This window comes from Salmo salar, chromosome 01 (assembly GCF_965601325.2).
Source record: "Salmo salar chromosome 01, fSalSal1, whole genome shotgun sequence".
In the NCBI taxonomy this organism is placed as follows: domain Eukaryota; kingdom Metazoa; phylum Chordata; class Actinopteri; order Salmoniformes; family Salmonidae; genus Salmo; species Salmo salar.
Genome location: NC_138291.1, coordinates 181,844,883 through 181,861,603, shown reverse-complemented (window position 1 = coordinate 181,861,603; position 16,721 = coordinate 181,844,883). Strand labels below are relative to the sequence as shown.

Here is a 16,721-nt window from a genome sequence, read left to right as displayed (position 1 = left end):
TATTATAAGCTCCTAACCCTAACCCTATTATAAGCTCCTAACCCTAACCCTATTATAAGCTCCTAACCCTAACCCTATTATAAGCTCCTAACCCTAACCCTATTATAAGCTCCTAACCCTAACCCTATTATAAGCTCCTAACCCTAACCCTATTATAAGCTCCTAACCCTAACCCTATTATAAGCTCCTAACCCTAACCCTATTATAAGCTCCTAACCCTAACCCTATTATAAGCTCCTAACCCTAACCCTATTATAAGCTCCTAACCCTAACCCTATTATAAGCTCCTAACCCTAACCCTATTATAAGCTCCTAACCCTAACCCTATTATAAGCTCCTAACCCTAACCCTATTATAAGCTCCTAACCCTAACCCTATTATAAGCTCCTAACCCTAACCCTATTATAAGCTCCTAACCCTAACCCTATTATAAGCTCCTAACCCTAACCCTATTATAAGCTCCTAACCCTAACCCTATTATAAGCTCCTAACCCTAACCCTATTATAAGCTCCTAACCCTAACCCTATTATAAGCTCCTAACCCTAACCCTATTATAAGCTCCTAACCCTAACCCTATTATAAGCTCCTAACCCTAACCCTATTATAAGCTCCTAACCCTAACCCTATTATAAGCTCCTAACCCTAACCCTATTATAAGCTCCTAACCCTAACCCTATTATAAGCTCCTAACCCTAACCCTATTATAAGCTCCTAACCCTAACCCTATTATAAGCTCCTAACCCTAACCCTATTATAAGCTCCTAACCCTAACCCTATTATAAGCTCCTAACCCTAACCCTATTATAAGCTCCTAACCCTAACCCTATTATAAGCTCCTAACCCTAACCCTATTATAAGCTCCTAACCCTAACCCTATTATAAGCTCCTAACCCTAACCCTATTATAAGCTCCTAACCCTAACCCTATTATAAGCTCCTAACCCTAACCCTATTATAAGCTCCTAACCCTAACCCTATTATAAGCTCCTAACCCTAACCCTATTATAAGCTCCTAACCCTAACCCTATTATAAGCTCCTAACCCTAACCCTATTATAAGCTCCTAACCCTAACCCTATTATAAGCTCCTAACCCTAACCCTATTATAAGCTCCTAACCCTAACCCTATTATAAGCTCCTAACCCTAACCCTATTATAAGCTCCTAACCCTAACCCTATTATAAGCTCCTAACCCTAACCCTATTATAAGCTCCTAACCCTAACCCTATTATAAGCTCCTAACCCTAACCCTATTATAAGCTCCTAACCCTAACCCTATTATAAGCTCCTAACCCTAACCCTATTATAAGCTCCTAACCCTAACCCTATTATAAGCTCCTAACCCTAACCCTATTATAAGCTCCTAACCCTAACCCTATTATAAGCTCCTAACCCTAACCCTATTATAAGCTCCTAACCCTAACCCTATTATAAGCTCCTAACCCTAACCCTATTATAAGCTCCTAACCCTAACCCTATTATAAGCTCCTAACCCTAACCCTATTATAAGCTCCTAACCCTAACCCTATTATAAGCTCCTAACCCTAACCCTATTATAAGCTCCTAACCCTAACCCTATTATAAGCTCCTAACCCTAACCCTATTATAAGCTCCTAACCCTAACCCTATTATAAGCTCCTAACCCTAACCCTATTATAAGCTCCTAACCCTAACCCTATTATAAGCTCCTAACCCTAACCCTATTATAAGCTCCTAACCCTAACCCTATTATAAGCTCCTAACCCTAACCCTATTATAAGCTCCTAACCCTAACCCTATTATAAGCTCCTAACCCTAACCCTATTATAAGCTCCTAACCCTAACCCTATTATAAGCTCCTAACCCTAACCCTATTATAAGCTCCTAACCCTAACCCTATTATAAGCTCCTAACCCTAACCCTATTATAAGCTCCTAACCCTAACCCTATTATAAGCTCCTAACCCTAACCCTATTATAAGCTCCTAACCCTAACCCTATTATAAGCTCCTAACCCTAACCCTATTATAAGCTCCTAACCCTAACCCTATTATAAGCTCCTAACCCTAACCCTATTATAAGCTCCTAACCCTAACCCTATTATAAGCTCCTAACCCTAACCCTATTATAAGCTCCTAACCCTAACCCTATTATAAGCTCCTAACCCTAACCCTATTATAAGCTCCTAACCCTAACCCTATTATAAGCTCCTAACCCTAACCCTATTATAAGCTCCTAACCCTAACCCTATTATAAGCTCCTAACCCTAACCCTATTATAAGCTCCTAACCCTAACCCTATTATAAGCTCCTAACCCTAACCCTATTATAAGCTCCTAACCCTAACCCTATTATAAGCTCCTAACCCTAACCCTATTATAAGCTCCTAACCCTAACCCTATTATAAGCTCCTAACCCTAACCCTATTATAAGCTCCTAACCCTAACCCTATTATAAGCTCCTAACCCTAACCCTATTATAAGCTCCTAACCCTAACCCTATTATAAGCTCCTAACCCTAACCCTATTATAAGCTCCTAACCCTAACCCTATTATAAGCTCCTAACCCTAACCCTATTATAAGCTCCCTCTATGTTCAGTTCCCCGACCGACCGACCGACCGACCGACCGACCGTCCTTCCTTCCTTCCTTCCTTCCTTCCTTCCTTCCTTCCTTCCTTCCTTCCTTCCTTCCTTCCTTCCTTCCTTCCTTCCTTCCTTCCTTCCTTCCTTCCTTCCTTCCTTCCTTCCTTCCTTCCTTCCTTCCTTCCTCTTGGTTCCTACCATATGACTCCTGCCCTGCTTCAGGCATAGGGAGAAATGGTATCATCAGAATTGTCAGACAGTCAGAATCCACACATCAGGCTTACAATAAGTTTGTCAGACTAGTGTGATGCAAAAGACAACTAGTAACTTATTATCAGGTAGTATACTAGCAAGTATAAGACCTAGGTCTGGACCTTGTTTTGTCCATACAGATTTACAGTGTGAGACAGAGACAATCTCTACCATGGCACCTAGCCAGGGCACCTCCAGCCACCCAGCCAGGGCACCTCCAGCCAGGGCACCTCCAGCCACACAGCCAGGGCACCTCCAGTCGCCCAGCCAGGGCACCTCCAGTCGCCCAGCCAGGGCACCTCCAGTCGCCCAGCCAGGGCACCTCCGGCCACCCAGCCAGGGCACCTCCAGCCAGGCACCTCCAGCCACCCAGCCAGGGCACCTCCAGTCGCCCAGCCAGGGCACCTCCAGCCACCCAGCCAGGGCACCTCCAGCCACCCAGCCAGGGCACCTCCAGCCAGGGCACCTCCAGCCAGGGCACCTCCAGCCACACAGCCAGGGCACCTCCAGCCAGGGCACCTCCAGCCAGGGAACCTCCAGCCAGGGCACCTCCAGCCAGGGCACCTCCAGCCAGGGCACCTCCAGTCGCCCAGCCAGGGCACCTCCAGCCACACAGCCAGGGCACCTCCTGTCGCCCAGCCAGGGCACCTCCAGTCGCCCAGCCAGGGCACCTCCGGCCCCCCAGCCAGGGCACCTCCAGCCACCCAGCCAGGGCACCTCCAGCCAGGGAACCTCCAGCCAGGGAACCTCCAGCCACCCAGCCAGGGAACCTCCAGCCACCCAGCCAGGGAACCTCCAGCCACCCAGCCAGGGCACCTCCAGCCACCCAGCCAGGGAACCTCCAGCCAGGGCACCTCCAGCCACACAGCCAGGGCACCTCCAGCCAGGGCACCTCCAGCCACACAGCCAGGGCACCTCCAGTCGCCCAGCCAGGGCACCTCCAGTCGCCCAGCCAGGGCACCTCCGGTCGCCCAGCCAGGGCACCTCCGGTCGCCCAGCCAGGGCACCTCCGGTCGCCCAGCCAGGGCACCTCCGGCCGCCCAGCCAGGGCACCTCCAGCCACCCAGACAGGGCACCTCCAGCCACCCAGCAAGGGCACCTCCAGCCAGGGAACCTCCAGCCAGGGAACCTCCAGCCACCCAGCCAGGGAACCTCCAGCCACCCAGCCAGGGAACCTCCAGCCACCCAGACAGGGCACCTCCAGCCACCCAGCCAGGGCACCTCCAGCCACCCAGCCAGGGCACCTCCAGCCAGGGAACCTCCAGCCACCCAGCCAGGGAACCTCCAGCCACCCAGCCAGGGAACCTCCAGCCACCCAGCCAGGGAACCTCAAGGCTTCATCGGCAGCGTTTCTGGACCGGCTGCCAGTGACAGATTCAGGATCAGCACCTGCAGTTCCACTAGTCATTTAAAGCTATTCCTGTTTAAATCTATTCCTGTTTAAATCTATTCCTGTTTAAATCTATTCCTGTTTAAATCTATTCCTGTTTAAAGCTATTCCTGTTTAAATCTATTCCTGTTTAAATCTATTCCTGTTTAAAGCTATTCCTGTTTAAAGCTATTCCTGTTTAAATCTATTCCTGTTTAAAGCTATTCCTGTTTAAAGCTATTCCTGTTTAAATCTATTCCTGTTTAAATCTATTCCTGTTTAAAGCTATTCCTGGTGCTGTGTGTAGAGAGCTGACATGGCTGCTGTTGAACTATGGCCACACGTAGTCCAGGCTACACATGATTTGTATAAATTTGCCCTAATTTTTCTGTGTTTCTATAAAAATTGAGTCATATTCAGTAACCCACATTATAATGAAATCACCCTAAAGGCTGGTTGTGAACGGCCTACATAACAAGTCATGCTGAAACTTTACAAATGCTCTACTCTCTACTCGGACTGCCTATGGAATGAAACATGGTCTTTGTACTGTCTCTATGTGGCTGGGTATCTGGCAGCAACGCAGTGCCTGGGAACCTTATTCTTGATGTAGTGCACTGGGGTCACGTTCATGGAAAAGGACCCATGAGCACCAGCTTGTGATGTTCATAGGAGCAAATCAAATTGGGTGTCAAATGAACGCCACGAGTTTATTAATTTTTTGGGGGGAGGGGGGGGGATTAAGGCGTAGAGATATTTGTTCAACCATTTTGCATCTTAAAAAGTAGACATAAATAATGGTCTTAGATTTCTGGTTAAACAGAAGGAAAAGGAGTCTTAGAAATCCAAACATCACCAGAAAATACATCAAAACACCATCGTGTTCAAGACCCCCGACATCAAAACACCATCGTGTTGAAGACCCCCGACATCAAAACACCATCGTGTTCAAGACCCCCGACATCAAAACACCATCGTGTTCAAGACCCCCGACATCAAAACATCATCGTGTTGAAGACCCCCGACATCAAAACACCATCGTGTTCAAGACCCCTGACATCAAAACACCATCGTGTTCAAGACCCCCGACATCAAAACACCATCGTGTTGAAGACGCCCGACATCAAAACACCATCGTGTTGAAGACCCCCGACATCAAAACACCATCGTGTTCAAGACCCCTGACATCAAAACACCATCGTGTTGAAGACGCCCGACATCAAAACACCATCGTGTTGAAGACCCCCGACATCAAAACACCATCGTGTTCAAGACCCCTGACATCAAAACACCATCGTGTTGAAGACCCCCGACATCAAAACACCATCGTGTTGAAGACCCCCGACATCAAAACACCATCGTGTTCAAGACCCCTGACATCAAAACACCATCGTGTTGAAGACCCCCGACATCAAAACACCATCGTGTTGAAGACCCCCGACATCAAAACACCATCGTGTTCAAGACCCCCGACATCAAAACACCATCGTGTTGAAGACCCCCGACATCAAAACACCATCGTGTTCAAGACCCCCGACATCAAAACACCATCGTGTTGAAGACCCCTGACATCAAAACACCATCGTGTTCAAGACCCCCGACATCAAAACACCATCGTGTTCAAGACCCCTGACATCAAAACACCATCGTGTTGAAGACCCCCGACATCAAAACACCATCGTGTTGAAGACCCCGACATCAAAACACCATCGTGTTGAAGACCCCCAACATCAAAACACCATCGTGTTCAAGACCCCCGACATCAAAACACCATCGTGTTGAAGACCCCCGACATCAAAACACCATCGTGTTCAAGACCCCCGACCCCCTGTTACCAAAAACCCAGATACCTTTAAGATATTTTCTAACTTCTCTCCCTCAGGAGGGAGGATAAAGTTCACAGAAGTAACAAGTAAAGGTAGACCTACCAATTAGTTCGTGTTTTTACTAATATACATTTCTATTTATTAAAAGTCTTAATTCTGATACCAAATCGGTAACAGAATGACAGACAAATCAGTAATGGTATTACTGCAATTGAACTGGTTACAGTGGGAACTCATAGTACAATCTCCTGTTACTGTCCTCTCTTCCACTGACATACTGTTATGTTCAGCTCATAGTGTCTCCTGCTACTGTCCTCTCTTCCACTGACTGTTATGTTCAGCTCATAGTGTCTCCTGCTACTGTCCTCTCTTCCACTGACATACTGTTATGTTCAGCTCATAGTGTCTCCTGTTACTGTCCTCTCTTCCGCTGACATACTGTTATGTTCAGCTCATAGTGTCTCCTGTTACTGTCCTCTCTTCCACTGACATACTGTTATGTTCAGCTCATAGTGTCTCCTGTTACTGTCCTCTCTTCCACTGACTGTTATGTTCAGCTCATAGTGTCCCCTGTTACTGTCCTCTCTTCCACTAACATACTGTTATGTTCAGCTCATAGTGTCCCCTGTTACTGTCCTCTCTTCCACTGACATACTGTTATGTTCAGCTCAGTGTCTCCTGTTACTGTCCTCTCTTCCACTGACATACTGTTATGTTCAGCTCATAGTGTCTCCTGCTACTGTCCTCTCTTCCACTGTCATACTGTTATGTTCAGCTCATAGTGTCTCCTGCTACTGTCCTCTCTTCCACTGACATACTGTTATGTTCAGCTCATAGTGTCTCCTGTTACTGTCCTCTCTTCCACTGACTGTTATGTTCAGCTCATAGTGTCTCCTGTTACTGTCCTCTCTTCCACTGACATACTGTTATGTTCAGCTCATAGTGTCTCCTGCTACTGTCCTCTCTTCCACTAACATACTGTTATGTTCAGCTCATAGTGTCTCCTGTTACTGTCCTCTCTTCCACTGACATACTGTTCAGCTCATAGTGTCTCCTGTTACTGTCCTCTCTTCCACTGACATACTGTTATGTTCAGCTCATAGTGTCTCCTGTTACTGTCCTCTCTTCCACTGACATACTGTTATGTTCAGCTCATAGTGTCTCCTGTTACTGTCCTCTCTTCCACTGGCATACTGTTATGTTCAGCTCATAGTGTCTCCTGTTACTGTCCTCTCTTCCACTGACATACTGTTATGTTCAGCTCATAGTGTCTCCTGTTACTGTCCTCTCTTCCACTGACATACTGTTATGTTCAGCTCATAGTGTCTCCTGCTACTGTCCTCTCTTCCACTGACATACTGTTATGTTCAGCTCATAGTGTCTCCTGTTACTGTCCTCTCTTCTACTGACATACTGTTATGTTCAGCTCATAGTGTCTCCTGTTACTGTCCTCTCTTCCACTGACATACTGTTATGTTCAGCTCATAGTGTCTCCTGTTACTGTCCTCTCTTCCACTGACATACTGTTATGTTCAGCTCATAGTGTCTCCTGCTACTGTCCTCTCTTCCACTGACTGTTATGTTCAGCTCATAGTGTTTCCTGTTACTGTCCTCTCTTCTACTGACATACTGTTATGTTCAGCTCATAGTGTCTCCTGTTACTGTCCTCTCTTCCACTGACTGTTATGTTCAGCTCATAGTGTCTCCTGTTACTGTCCTCTCTTCCACTGACTGTTATGTTCAGCTCATAGTGTCTCCTGTTACTGTCCTCTCTTCCACTGACATACTGTTATGTTCAGCTCATAGTGTCTCCTGCTACTGTCCTCTCTTCCACTGACTGTTATGTTCAGCTCATAGTGTCTCCTGCTACTGTCCTCTCTTCCACTGACTGTTATGTTCAGCTCATAGTGTCTCCTGTTACTGTCCTCTCTTCCACTGACATACTGTTATGTTCAGCTCATAGTGTCCCCTGTTACTGTCCTCTCTTCCACTGACTGTTATGTTCAGCTCATAGTGTCTCCTGTTACTGTCCTCTCTTCCACTGACATACTGTTATGTTCAGCTCATAGTGTCTCCTGTTACTGTCCTCTCTTCCACTGTCATACTGTTATGTTCAGCTCATAGTGTCTCCTGTTACTGTCCTCTCTTCCACTGACATACTGTTATGTTCAGCTCATAGTGTCTCCTGCTACTGTCCTCTCTTCCACTGACATACTGTTATGTTCAGCTCATAGTGTCTCCTGTTACTGTCCTCTCTTCCACTGACTGTTATGTTCAGCTCATAGTGTCTCCTGTTACTGTCCTCTCTTCCACTGACATACTGTTATGTTCAGCTCATAGTGTCTCCTGTTACTGTCCTCTCTTCCACTGACATACTGTTATGTTCAGCTCATAGTGTCTCCTGTTACTGTCCTCTCTTCCACTGACATACTGTTATGTTCAGTTCATAGTGTCTCCTGTTACTGTCCTCTCTTCCACTGACATACTGTTATGTTCAGCTCATAGTGTCTCCTGTTACTGTCCTCTCTTCCACTGACATACTGTTATGTTCAGCTCATAGTGTCTCCTGTTACTGTCCTCTCTTCCACTGACATACTGTTATGTTCAGCTCATAGTGTCTCCTGTTACTGTCCTCTCTTCCACTGACATACTGTTATGTTCAGCTCATAGTGTCTCCTGTTACTGTCCTCTCTTCCACTAACATACTGTTATGTTCAGCTCATAGTGTCTCCTGTTACTGTCCTCTCTTCCACTGACTGTTATGTTCAGCTCATAGTGTCTCCTGCTACTGTCCTCTCTTCCACTGACTGTTATGTTCAGCTCATAGTGTCTCCTGCTACTGTCCTCTCTTCCACTGACTGTTATGTTCAGCTCATAGTGTCTCCTGCTACTGTCCTCTCTTCCACTGGCTGTTATGTTCAGCTCATAGTATCTCCTGCTACTGTCCTCTCTTCCACTACTGAAATCTACTGAACAGTTGCCATCACCTGCTCCAGAGTTCATGTCAACACATGGAAACAAGAAGGACTACGACACCAGTTATGGTTCTGTCTTCTTTATGACCCCACACCTGTCATCGCATCAGTGTACAGTCGTGGCCAAAAGTTTTGAGAATGACACAAATATTACATTTTCACAAAGTCTGCTGCCTCAGTTTGTATGATGGCAATTTGCATGTACTCCAGAATGTTATGACGAATGATCAGATGAATTGCAATTAATTGCAAAGTCCCTCTTTGCCATGCAAATGAACTGAATCCCCCCAAAAACATTTCCGCTGCATTTCAGCCCTGCCACAAAAGGACCAGCTGACATCATGTCAGTGATTCTCTCGTTAACACAGGTGTGAGTGTTGACGAGGACAAGGCTGGAGATCACTCTGTCATGCTGATTGAGTTCGAATAACAGACTGGAAGCTTCAAAAGGAGGGTGGTGCTTGGAATCATTGTTCTTCCTCTGTCAACCATGGTTACCTGCAAGGAAACACGTGCCGTCATTATTGCTTTGCACAAAAAGGGCTTCACAGGCAAGGATGTTGCTGCCAGTAAGATTGCACCTAAATCAACCATTTATCGGATCATAAAGAACTTCAAGGAGAGCGGTTCAATTGTTGTGAGGAAGGCTTCAGGGCGCCCAAGAAAGTCCAGCAAGCACCAGGACCGTCTCCTAAAGTTGATTCAGCTGCAGGATCGGGGCACCACCAGTACAGAGCTTGCTCAGAAATGGCAGCAGGCAGGTGTGAGTGCATCTGTACACAAAGTGAGGCAAAGACTTTTGGAGGATGGCCTGGTGTCAAGAAGGGCAGCAAAGAAGCCACTTCTCTCCAGGAAAAACATCAGGGACAGACTGATATTCTGCAAAAGGTACAGGGATTGGACTGCTGAGGAATGGGGTAAAGTCATTTTCTAGGATGAATCCCCTTTCCGATTGTTTGGGGCATCCGGAAAAAAGCTTGTCCGGAGAAGACAAGGTGAGCGCTACCATCAGTCCTGTGTCATGCCAACAGTAAAGCATCCTGAGACCATTCATGTGTGAGGTTGCCTCTCAGCCAAGGGAGTTGGCTCACTCACAATTTTTGCAGTTTGGTGACGAACAATGCCTTTTCCAGCATGATGGAGCACCTTGCCATAATGCAAAAGTGGGGTTGCTTCTCAGCCAAGGGAGTGGGCTCACTCACAATTTTGCAGTTTGGTGACGAACAATACCTTTTCCAGCATGATGGAGCACCTTGCCATAATGCAAAAGTGATAACTAAGTGGCTCGGGGAACAAAGCATCGATATTTTGGGTCCATGGCCAGGAAACTCCCCAGACGTTAATCCCATTGAGAACTTGTGGTCAATCCTCAAGAGGCGGGTGGACAAACAAAAACCCACAAATTCTGACAAACTCCAAGCATCGATTATGCAAGAATGGGCTGCCATCAGTCAGGATGTGGCCCAGAAGTTAATTGACAGCATGCCAGGGCGGATTGCAGAGGTCTTGAAAAAGAAGGGTCAACACTGCAAATATTGACTCTTTGCATCAACTTCATGTAATTGTCAATAAAAGCCTTTGACACTTATGAAATGCTTGTAATTATACTTCAGTATTCTATAGTAACATCTGACAAAAATATCTAAAGACACTGAAGCAGCAAACTTTGTGGAAATGAATATTTGTGCCATTCTCAAAACTTTTGGCCACGACCGTACAGATGGGCTATGTACAGGTGCAGTGATCTGTGAGCTGCTCTGACAGCTGGTGCTTAAAGCTAGTGAGGGAGATATGAGTCTCCAGCTTCAGAGATTTTTGCAGTTCGAAACAGTCATTGGCAGCAGAGAACTCGAAGGAGAGACAGCCAAACTAGGAATTGGCTTTGGGGGTGACCAGTGAGATATACCTGCTGGAGCGCGTGCTACGGGTGGGTGCTGCTATGGTGACCAGTGAGCTGAGATAAGGCGGGGCTTTACCTAGCAAAGAATTATAGATGACCTGGAGCCAGTGGGTTTGGCGACGAATATGTAGCGAGGACCAACCAACGAGAGCATACAGGTCACAGTGGTGGGTAGTATATGGGGCTTTGGTGACAAAACGGATGGCACTGTGATAGCAAATTGGATGCAGTCTGAGTATAGTGTTGGAGGCTATTTTGTAAATGACATCGCCGAAGTCAAGGATCGGTAGGATAGTCAGTTTTACGAGGGTATGTTTGTCAGCATGAGTGAAGGAGGCTTTGTTGCGAAATTAGGAAGCTGATTCTTGTAATGCTTGTAATTATACTTCAGTATTCCATAGTGACATCTGACAAAAATATCTAAAGACACTGAAGCAGCAAACTTTGTGGAAATATTTCATTTAATATTTGTGTCATTCTCAAAACTTTTGGCCACGACTATACACTGTCAATATTGCCTACCTGAAAGAACTTAGGGGTCTAAATGAACACCATCAAAATGTTCATTTGAATTTCATTGTGGTCATTGTGACGCATCATAATATTATGGGCGTCAGGAAACATAATTCTCTGAAAAACATAAACCTTTAGGGCTATATTATGTATATATATATATTCATTACATTCTAGCATGTTAGCTAATATGGTTAATGCATCATGCATGTTAATGGAGAATAGAATAAACAGAACAGAATAATATAAAATAACCCATTGACTCAGGTCCGTTTCCATCATGTCCAACCACAATAATATCAGATATCCACTGTACAATAAGGCTTCTCAACAACATCATCAGATATCCACTGTACAATAAGGCTTCTCAACAACAACATCTGATATCCACTGTAGAATAAGGCTTCTCAACAACAACATCTGATATCCACTGTACAATAAGGCTTCTCAACAATAATATCAGATATCCACTGTACAATAAGGCTTCTCAACAACAATATCAGATATCCACTGTACAATAAGGCTTCTCAACAATAACATCAGATATCCACTGTACAATAAGGCTTCTCAACAATAAGGGGTGTGGCCTGAGTCCTGCCCTGATCTCATTTGGCCCAACCCACAGTCCATGTTCAGCCTATAGACCCAGCCCACAGTCCATGTTCAGCCTATAGACCCAGCCCACAGTCCATGTTCAGCCTATAGACCCAGCCCACAGTCCATGTTCAGCCTATAGACCCAGCCCACAGTCCATGTTCAGCCTATAGACCCAGTCCACAGTCCATGTTCAGCCTATAGACCCAGCCCACAGTCCATGTTCAGCCTATAGACCCAGCCCACAGTCCATGTTCAGCCTATAGACCCAGCCCACAGTCCATGTTCAGCCTATAGACCCAGCCCACAGTCCATGTTCAGCCTATAGACCCAGCCCACAGTCCATGTTCAGCCTATAGACCCAGTCCACAGTCCATGTTCAGCCTATAGACCCAGTCCACAGTCCATGTCCAGCCTATAGACCCAGTCCACAGTCCGGCCCAGTCCACAGTCCATGTCCAGCCTATAGACCCAGTCCACAGTCCATGTCTAGCCTATAGACCCAGTCCACAGTCCATGTCCAGCCTATAGACGGTATAAGATAACCACACACATACCAATGTGTACTACATGTTAATTACTGATGAAGGCTAGTCATTGAGGGCCATTTGGGAAGTGTAATCTCCAGCCAAAATGTTTGGCCATTTTGTGTCTGTATGTTATGTCATGTGAGAGTTCCCGGTGGGACCGAGCGAGTGAGCGAGCGACTGAGCAACATGATTAGGCAGATTTGAGGATTATGATTCACTTCTATTTAAAACTTCTGCACGACACTAGGGACAGAGTATTACTATATATGATTATACATAACCCTACCGGGGTCGTTCCATAACCCTACCGGGGTCGTTCCATAACCCTACCGGGGTCGTTCCATAACCCTACCGGGTCGTTACATAACCCTACCGGGTCGTTATATAACCCTACCGGGGTCGTTCCATAACCCTACCGGGGTCGTTCCATAACCCTACCGGGGTCGTTCCATAACCCTACCGGGGTCGTTCCATAACCCTACCGGGTCGTTCCATAACCCTACCGGGGTCGTTCCATAACCCTACCGGGGTCGTTCCATAACCCTACCGGGTCGTTCCATAACCCTACCGGGGTCGTTACATAACCCTACCGGGGTCGTTACATAACCCTACCGGGGTCGTTCCATAACCCTACCGGGGTCGTTCCATAACCCTGCCGGGTCGTTACATAACACTACCGGGTCGTTCCATAACCCTACCGGGTCGTTCCATAACCCTACCGGGTCGTTCCATAACCCTACCGGGGTCGTTCCATAACCCTACCGGGGTCGTTCCATAACCCTGCCGGGTCGTTACATAACACTACCGGGTCGTTACATAACACTACCGGGTCGTTCCATAACCCTACCGGGTCGTTCCATAACCCTACCGGGGTCGTTCCATAACCCTACCGGGGTCGTTCCATAACCCTACCGGGGTCATTCCATAACCCTATCGGGTCGTTCCATAACCCTACCGGGGTCGTTCCATAACCCTACCGGGGTCGTTCCATAACCCTACCGGGGTCGTTCCATAACCCTCCCGGGTCGTTCCATAACCCTATTGGGTCGTTCCATAACCCTACCGGGGTCGTTCCATAACCCTACCGGGTCGTTATATAACCCTACCGGGTCGTTATATAACCCTACCGGGTCGTTCTATAACCCTACCGGGTCGTTCCAGAACTCTACGACCAGGTCGTTCCAGAACCCTACCGGGTCATTATATAACCCTACCGGGTCATTCCATAACCCTATTGGGTCGTTCCCTAACCCTACCGGGTCATTCCCTAACCCTACCGGGTTGTTCCCTAACCCTACCGGGTCGTTCCATAACTCTACCGGGTCGTTCCATAACCCTATTGGGTCGTTCCAGAACCCTACCGGTCATTCCAGAACCCTACCGGGTCATTCCATAACCCTACTGGGTCGTTCCATGACCCTACTGGGTCGTTCCAGAACCCTACCGGGTCGTTCTATAACCCTACTGGGTCGTTCTATAACCCTACTGGGTCGTTCCACCTCAAAAAGCAAAAGAAAGCACTGACACCCACCATCTCAGATTATTCTGTAATCGGTTCTGTAGTTAATAAAAGATACGAGTAGCATTCCTTAAACATTATTTTGTTGAAATATAATTTGATCTCTGAGAAATTACGCAAATTGATTGCACCCAGATTGACAATTTTAATTGATAGGATTCAGATAATATTCAATATTAGTACCCAACATCTGATTCGGACCAAACCTTTTCCTACCAATGAGAATCCAAAGAAATGGTCAAAAGCCACCTACGGACCCCCCCACTCCAATCCCACCCCACCCCACACTCCAATCCCACCCCCACCCCACACTCCAATCCCACCCCACCCCCCCACTCCAATCCCACCCCATACTCCAATCCCACCCCACCCCACTCCAATCCCACCCCACTCCAATCCCACCCCACCCCACTCCAATCCCACCCCACCCCACACTCAAATCCCACCCCACTCCAATCCCACCCCACCCCACACCAATCCCACCCCACACTCCCACCCCACCCCTCACACCAATCCCACCCCACTCCTCACACCAATCCCACCCCACACCAATCCCACCCCACACCAATCCCACCTCACACCAATCTCCATCCCCACACCAATCCCACCCCACACCAATCCCACCCCACACTCCAATCCCACCCCACACTCCAATCCCACCTCACACCAATCCCACCCTACACCAATCTCACCCCACTCCAATCCCATCCCACACCAATCCCATCCCACACCAATCCCATCCCACACCAATCCCACCCCACACTCCAATCCCATCCCACACTCCAATCCCACCCCACACTCCAATCCCACCTCACACCAATCCCACCCCACACTCCAATCCCACCCCACACTCCAATCCCACCCCACACTCCAATCCCACCCCACACTCCAATCCCACCTCACACCAATCCCACCCCACACTCCAATCCCACCCCACACTCCAATCCCACCCCACACTCCAATTCCACCTCACACCAATCCCACCCCACACTCCAATCCCACCCCACACCAATCCCACCCCGCACCAATCCCACCTCACACCAATCCCATCCCACACCAATCCCACCTCACACCAATCCCACCCCACACTCCAATCCCACCCCACACTCCAATCCCACCTCACACCAATCCCACCTCACACCAATCCCACCCCACACCAATCCCATCCCACCCCACACCAATCCCATCCCACACCAATCCCACCTCACACCAATCCCACACCTGAGTATACAGTATCAGTTCTCTATATTTGACAACTAGTATGGAGCTGTGGCTTGGAGTATTGCTTCTCCATACTACAGAGCCTTCAGAAAGTATTCATACCCCTTCACTTATTCCACATTTTGTTGTGTTACAGCCTCAATTCAATTGACTCTAAACACAATAGCCCATAATGACAAAGTGAAAACATGTTTTTATAAATTTTTGCAAATGCATTGAAAATGAAACAGAAATATCGAATTTACATAAGTATTCACACCCGAGTCAATACTTTGTAGAAGCACCTTTGGCGGAGATTACAGCTGTGAGTCTTTCTGGGTATGTCTCTAAGATATTTCCACACCTGGATTGTGCAATATTTGCCCATTATTCTTTTCAAAATTCTTCAAGCTCTGTCAAATTGTCTAGCAATTATCAACAACCAATCATTTTCAGGGCTTGCTATAGATTTTCAAGTAGATATAAGTTAAAACTGTAACTCGGCCACTCAGAAACATTCACTGTCTTCTTGGTAAGCAACGCCAGTGTAGATTTGGCCTTGTGTTTTAGATATTGCTGAAAATGAGAATGTGTTCTCAGTCAATTTACCTGGTAAAATAAGGGTAAAATAAAAATAAAAAGCAAAGCAGTGCGACACAAACAACATGGAATAAACAAACATACAGTCAATAAGACAATATAAAAAGGCTATATACAGTGTGTGCAAATGAGGTAGGATATGGGAGGTAAGGCAATAAATAGGTCATGGTGGCAAAGTAATTACAATGTAGCAATTAAAGACTGGAGTGATAGATGTGCAGAAGATGAGTGTTCAAGTAGAGATACTGGGGTGCAAAGGAGAAAAAGAAAATAAAATATGGGGACGAGGTAGTTGGATGGGCTATTTACAGTTGTGGCCAAAGGTTTTGAGAATGACACAAATATTAATTTTCAAAGTATGCTGCCTCAGTTTGTATGATGGCAATTTGCATATACTCCAGAATGTTATGAAGAGTGATCAGATGAATTACAAATAATTGCAAAGTACCTCTTTGTCATGCAAATAAACTGAATCCCCCAAAAACATTTCCACTGCATTTCAGCCCTGCCACAAAAGGACCAGCTGACATCATGTCAGTGATTCTCTCGTTAACACAGGTGTGAGTGTTGACGAGGACAAGGCTGGAGATCACTCTGTCATGCGGATTGAGTTCGAATAACAGACTGGAAGCTTCAAAAGGAGGGCGGTGCTTGGAATCGTTCTTCCTCTGTCAACCATGGTTACCTGCAAGGAAACACGTGCCGTCATCATTGCTTTGCACAAAAAGGACTTCACAGGCAAGTATGTTGCTGCCAGTAAGATTGCACCTAAATCAACCATTTATCGGATCATCAAGAACTTCAAGGAGAGCGGTTCAATTGATGTGAAGAAGGCTTCGGGGCGCCCAAGAAGGTCCAGCAAACGCCAGGACCGTCTCCTAAA

The 16,721-nt window shown here is 46.7% G+C and overlaps 1 protein-coding gene across 2 annotated transcripts in view; it reads right to left on the bottom strand.

The window, feature by feature from the left end:
• The window catches only part of LOC106572709 (fibronectin type III and SPRY domain containing 1-like), a 102,168-nt gene that overhangs the window by 72,038 nt on the left and 13,409 nt on the right, over positions 1 to 16,721 (bottom strand). Inside the window, exon 2 of one of the 2 annotated variants that reach the window (XM_045694114.2) lies at positions 16,287 to 16,523. The exons of the other annotated variant lie outside the window; for it this stretch is intronic. Within the exon in view, the coding sequence (XP_045550070.1) occupies positions 16,287 to 16,325 (39 nt within the window). The 5' untranslated portion in view covers positions 16,326 to 16,523. The remainder of the gene's footprint in view (positions 1 to 16,286; positions 16,524 to 16,721) is intronic. 2 annotated transcript variants of the gene reach the window in all.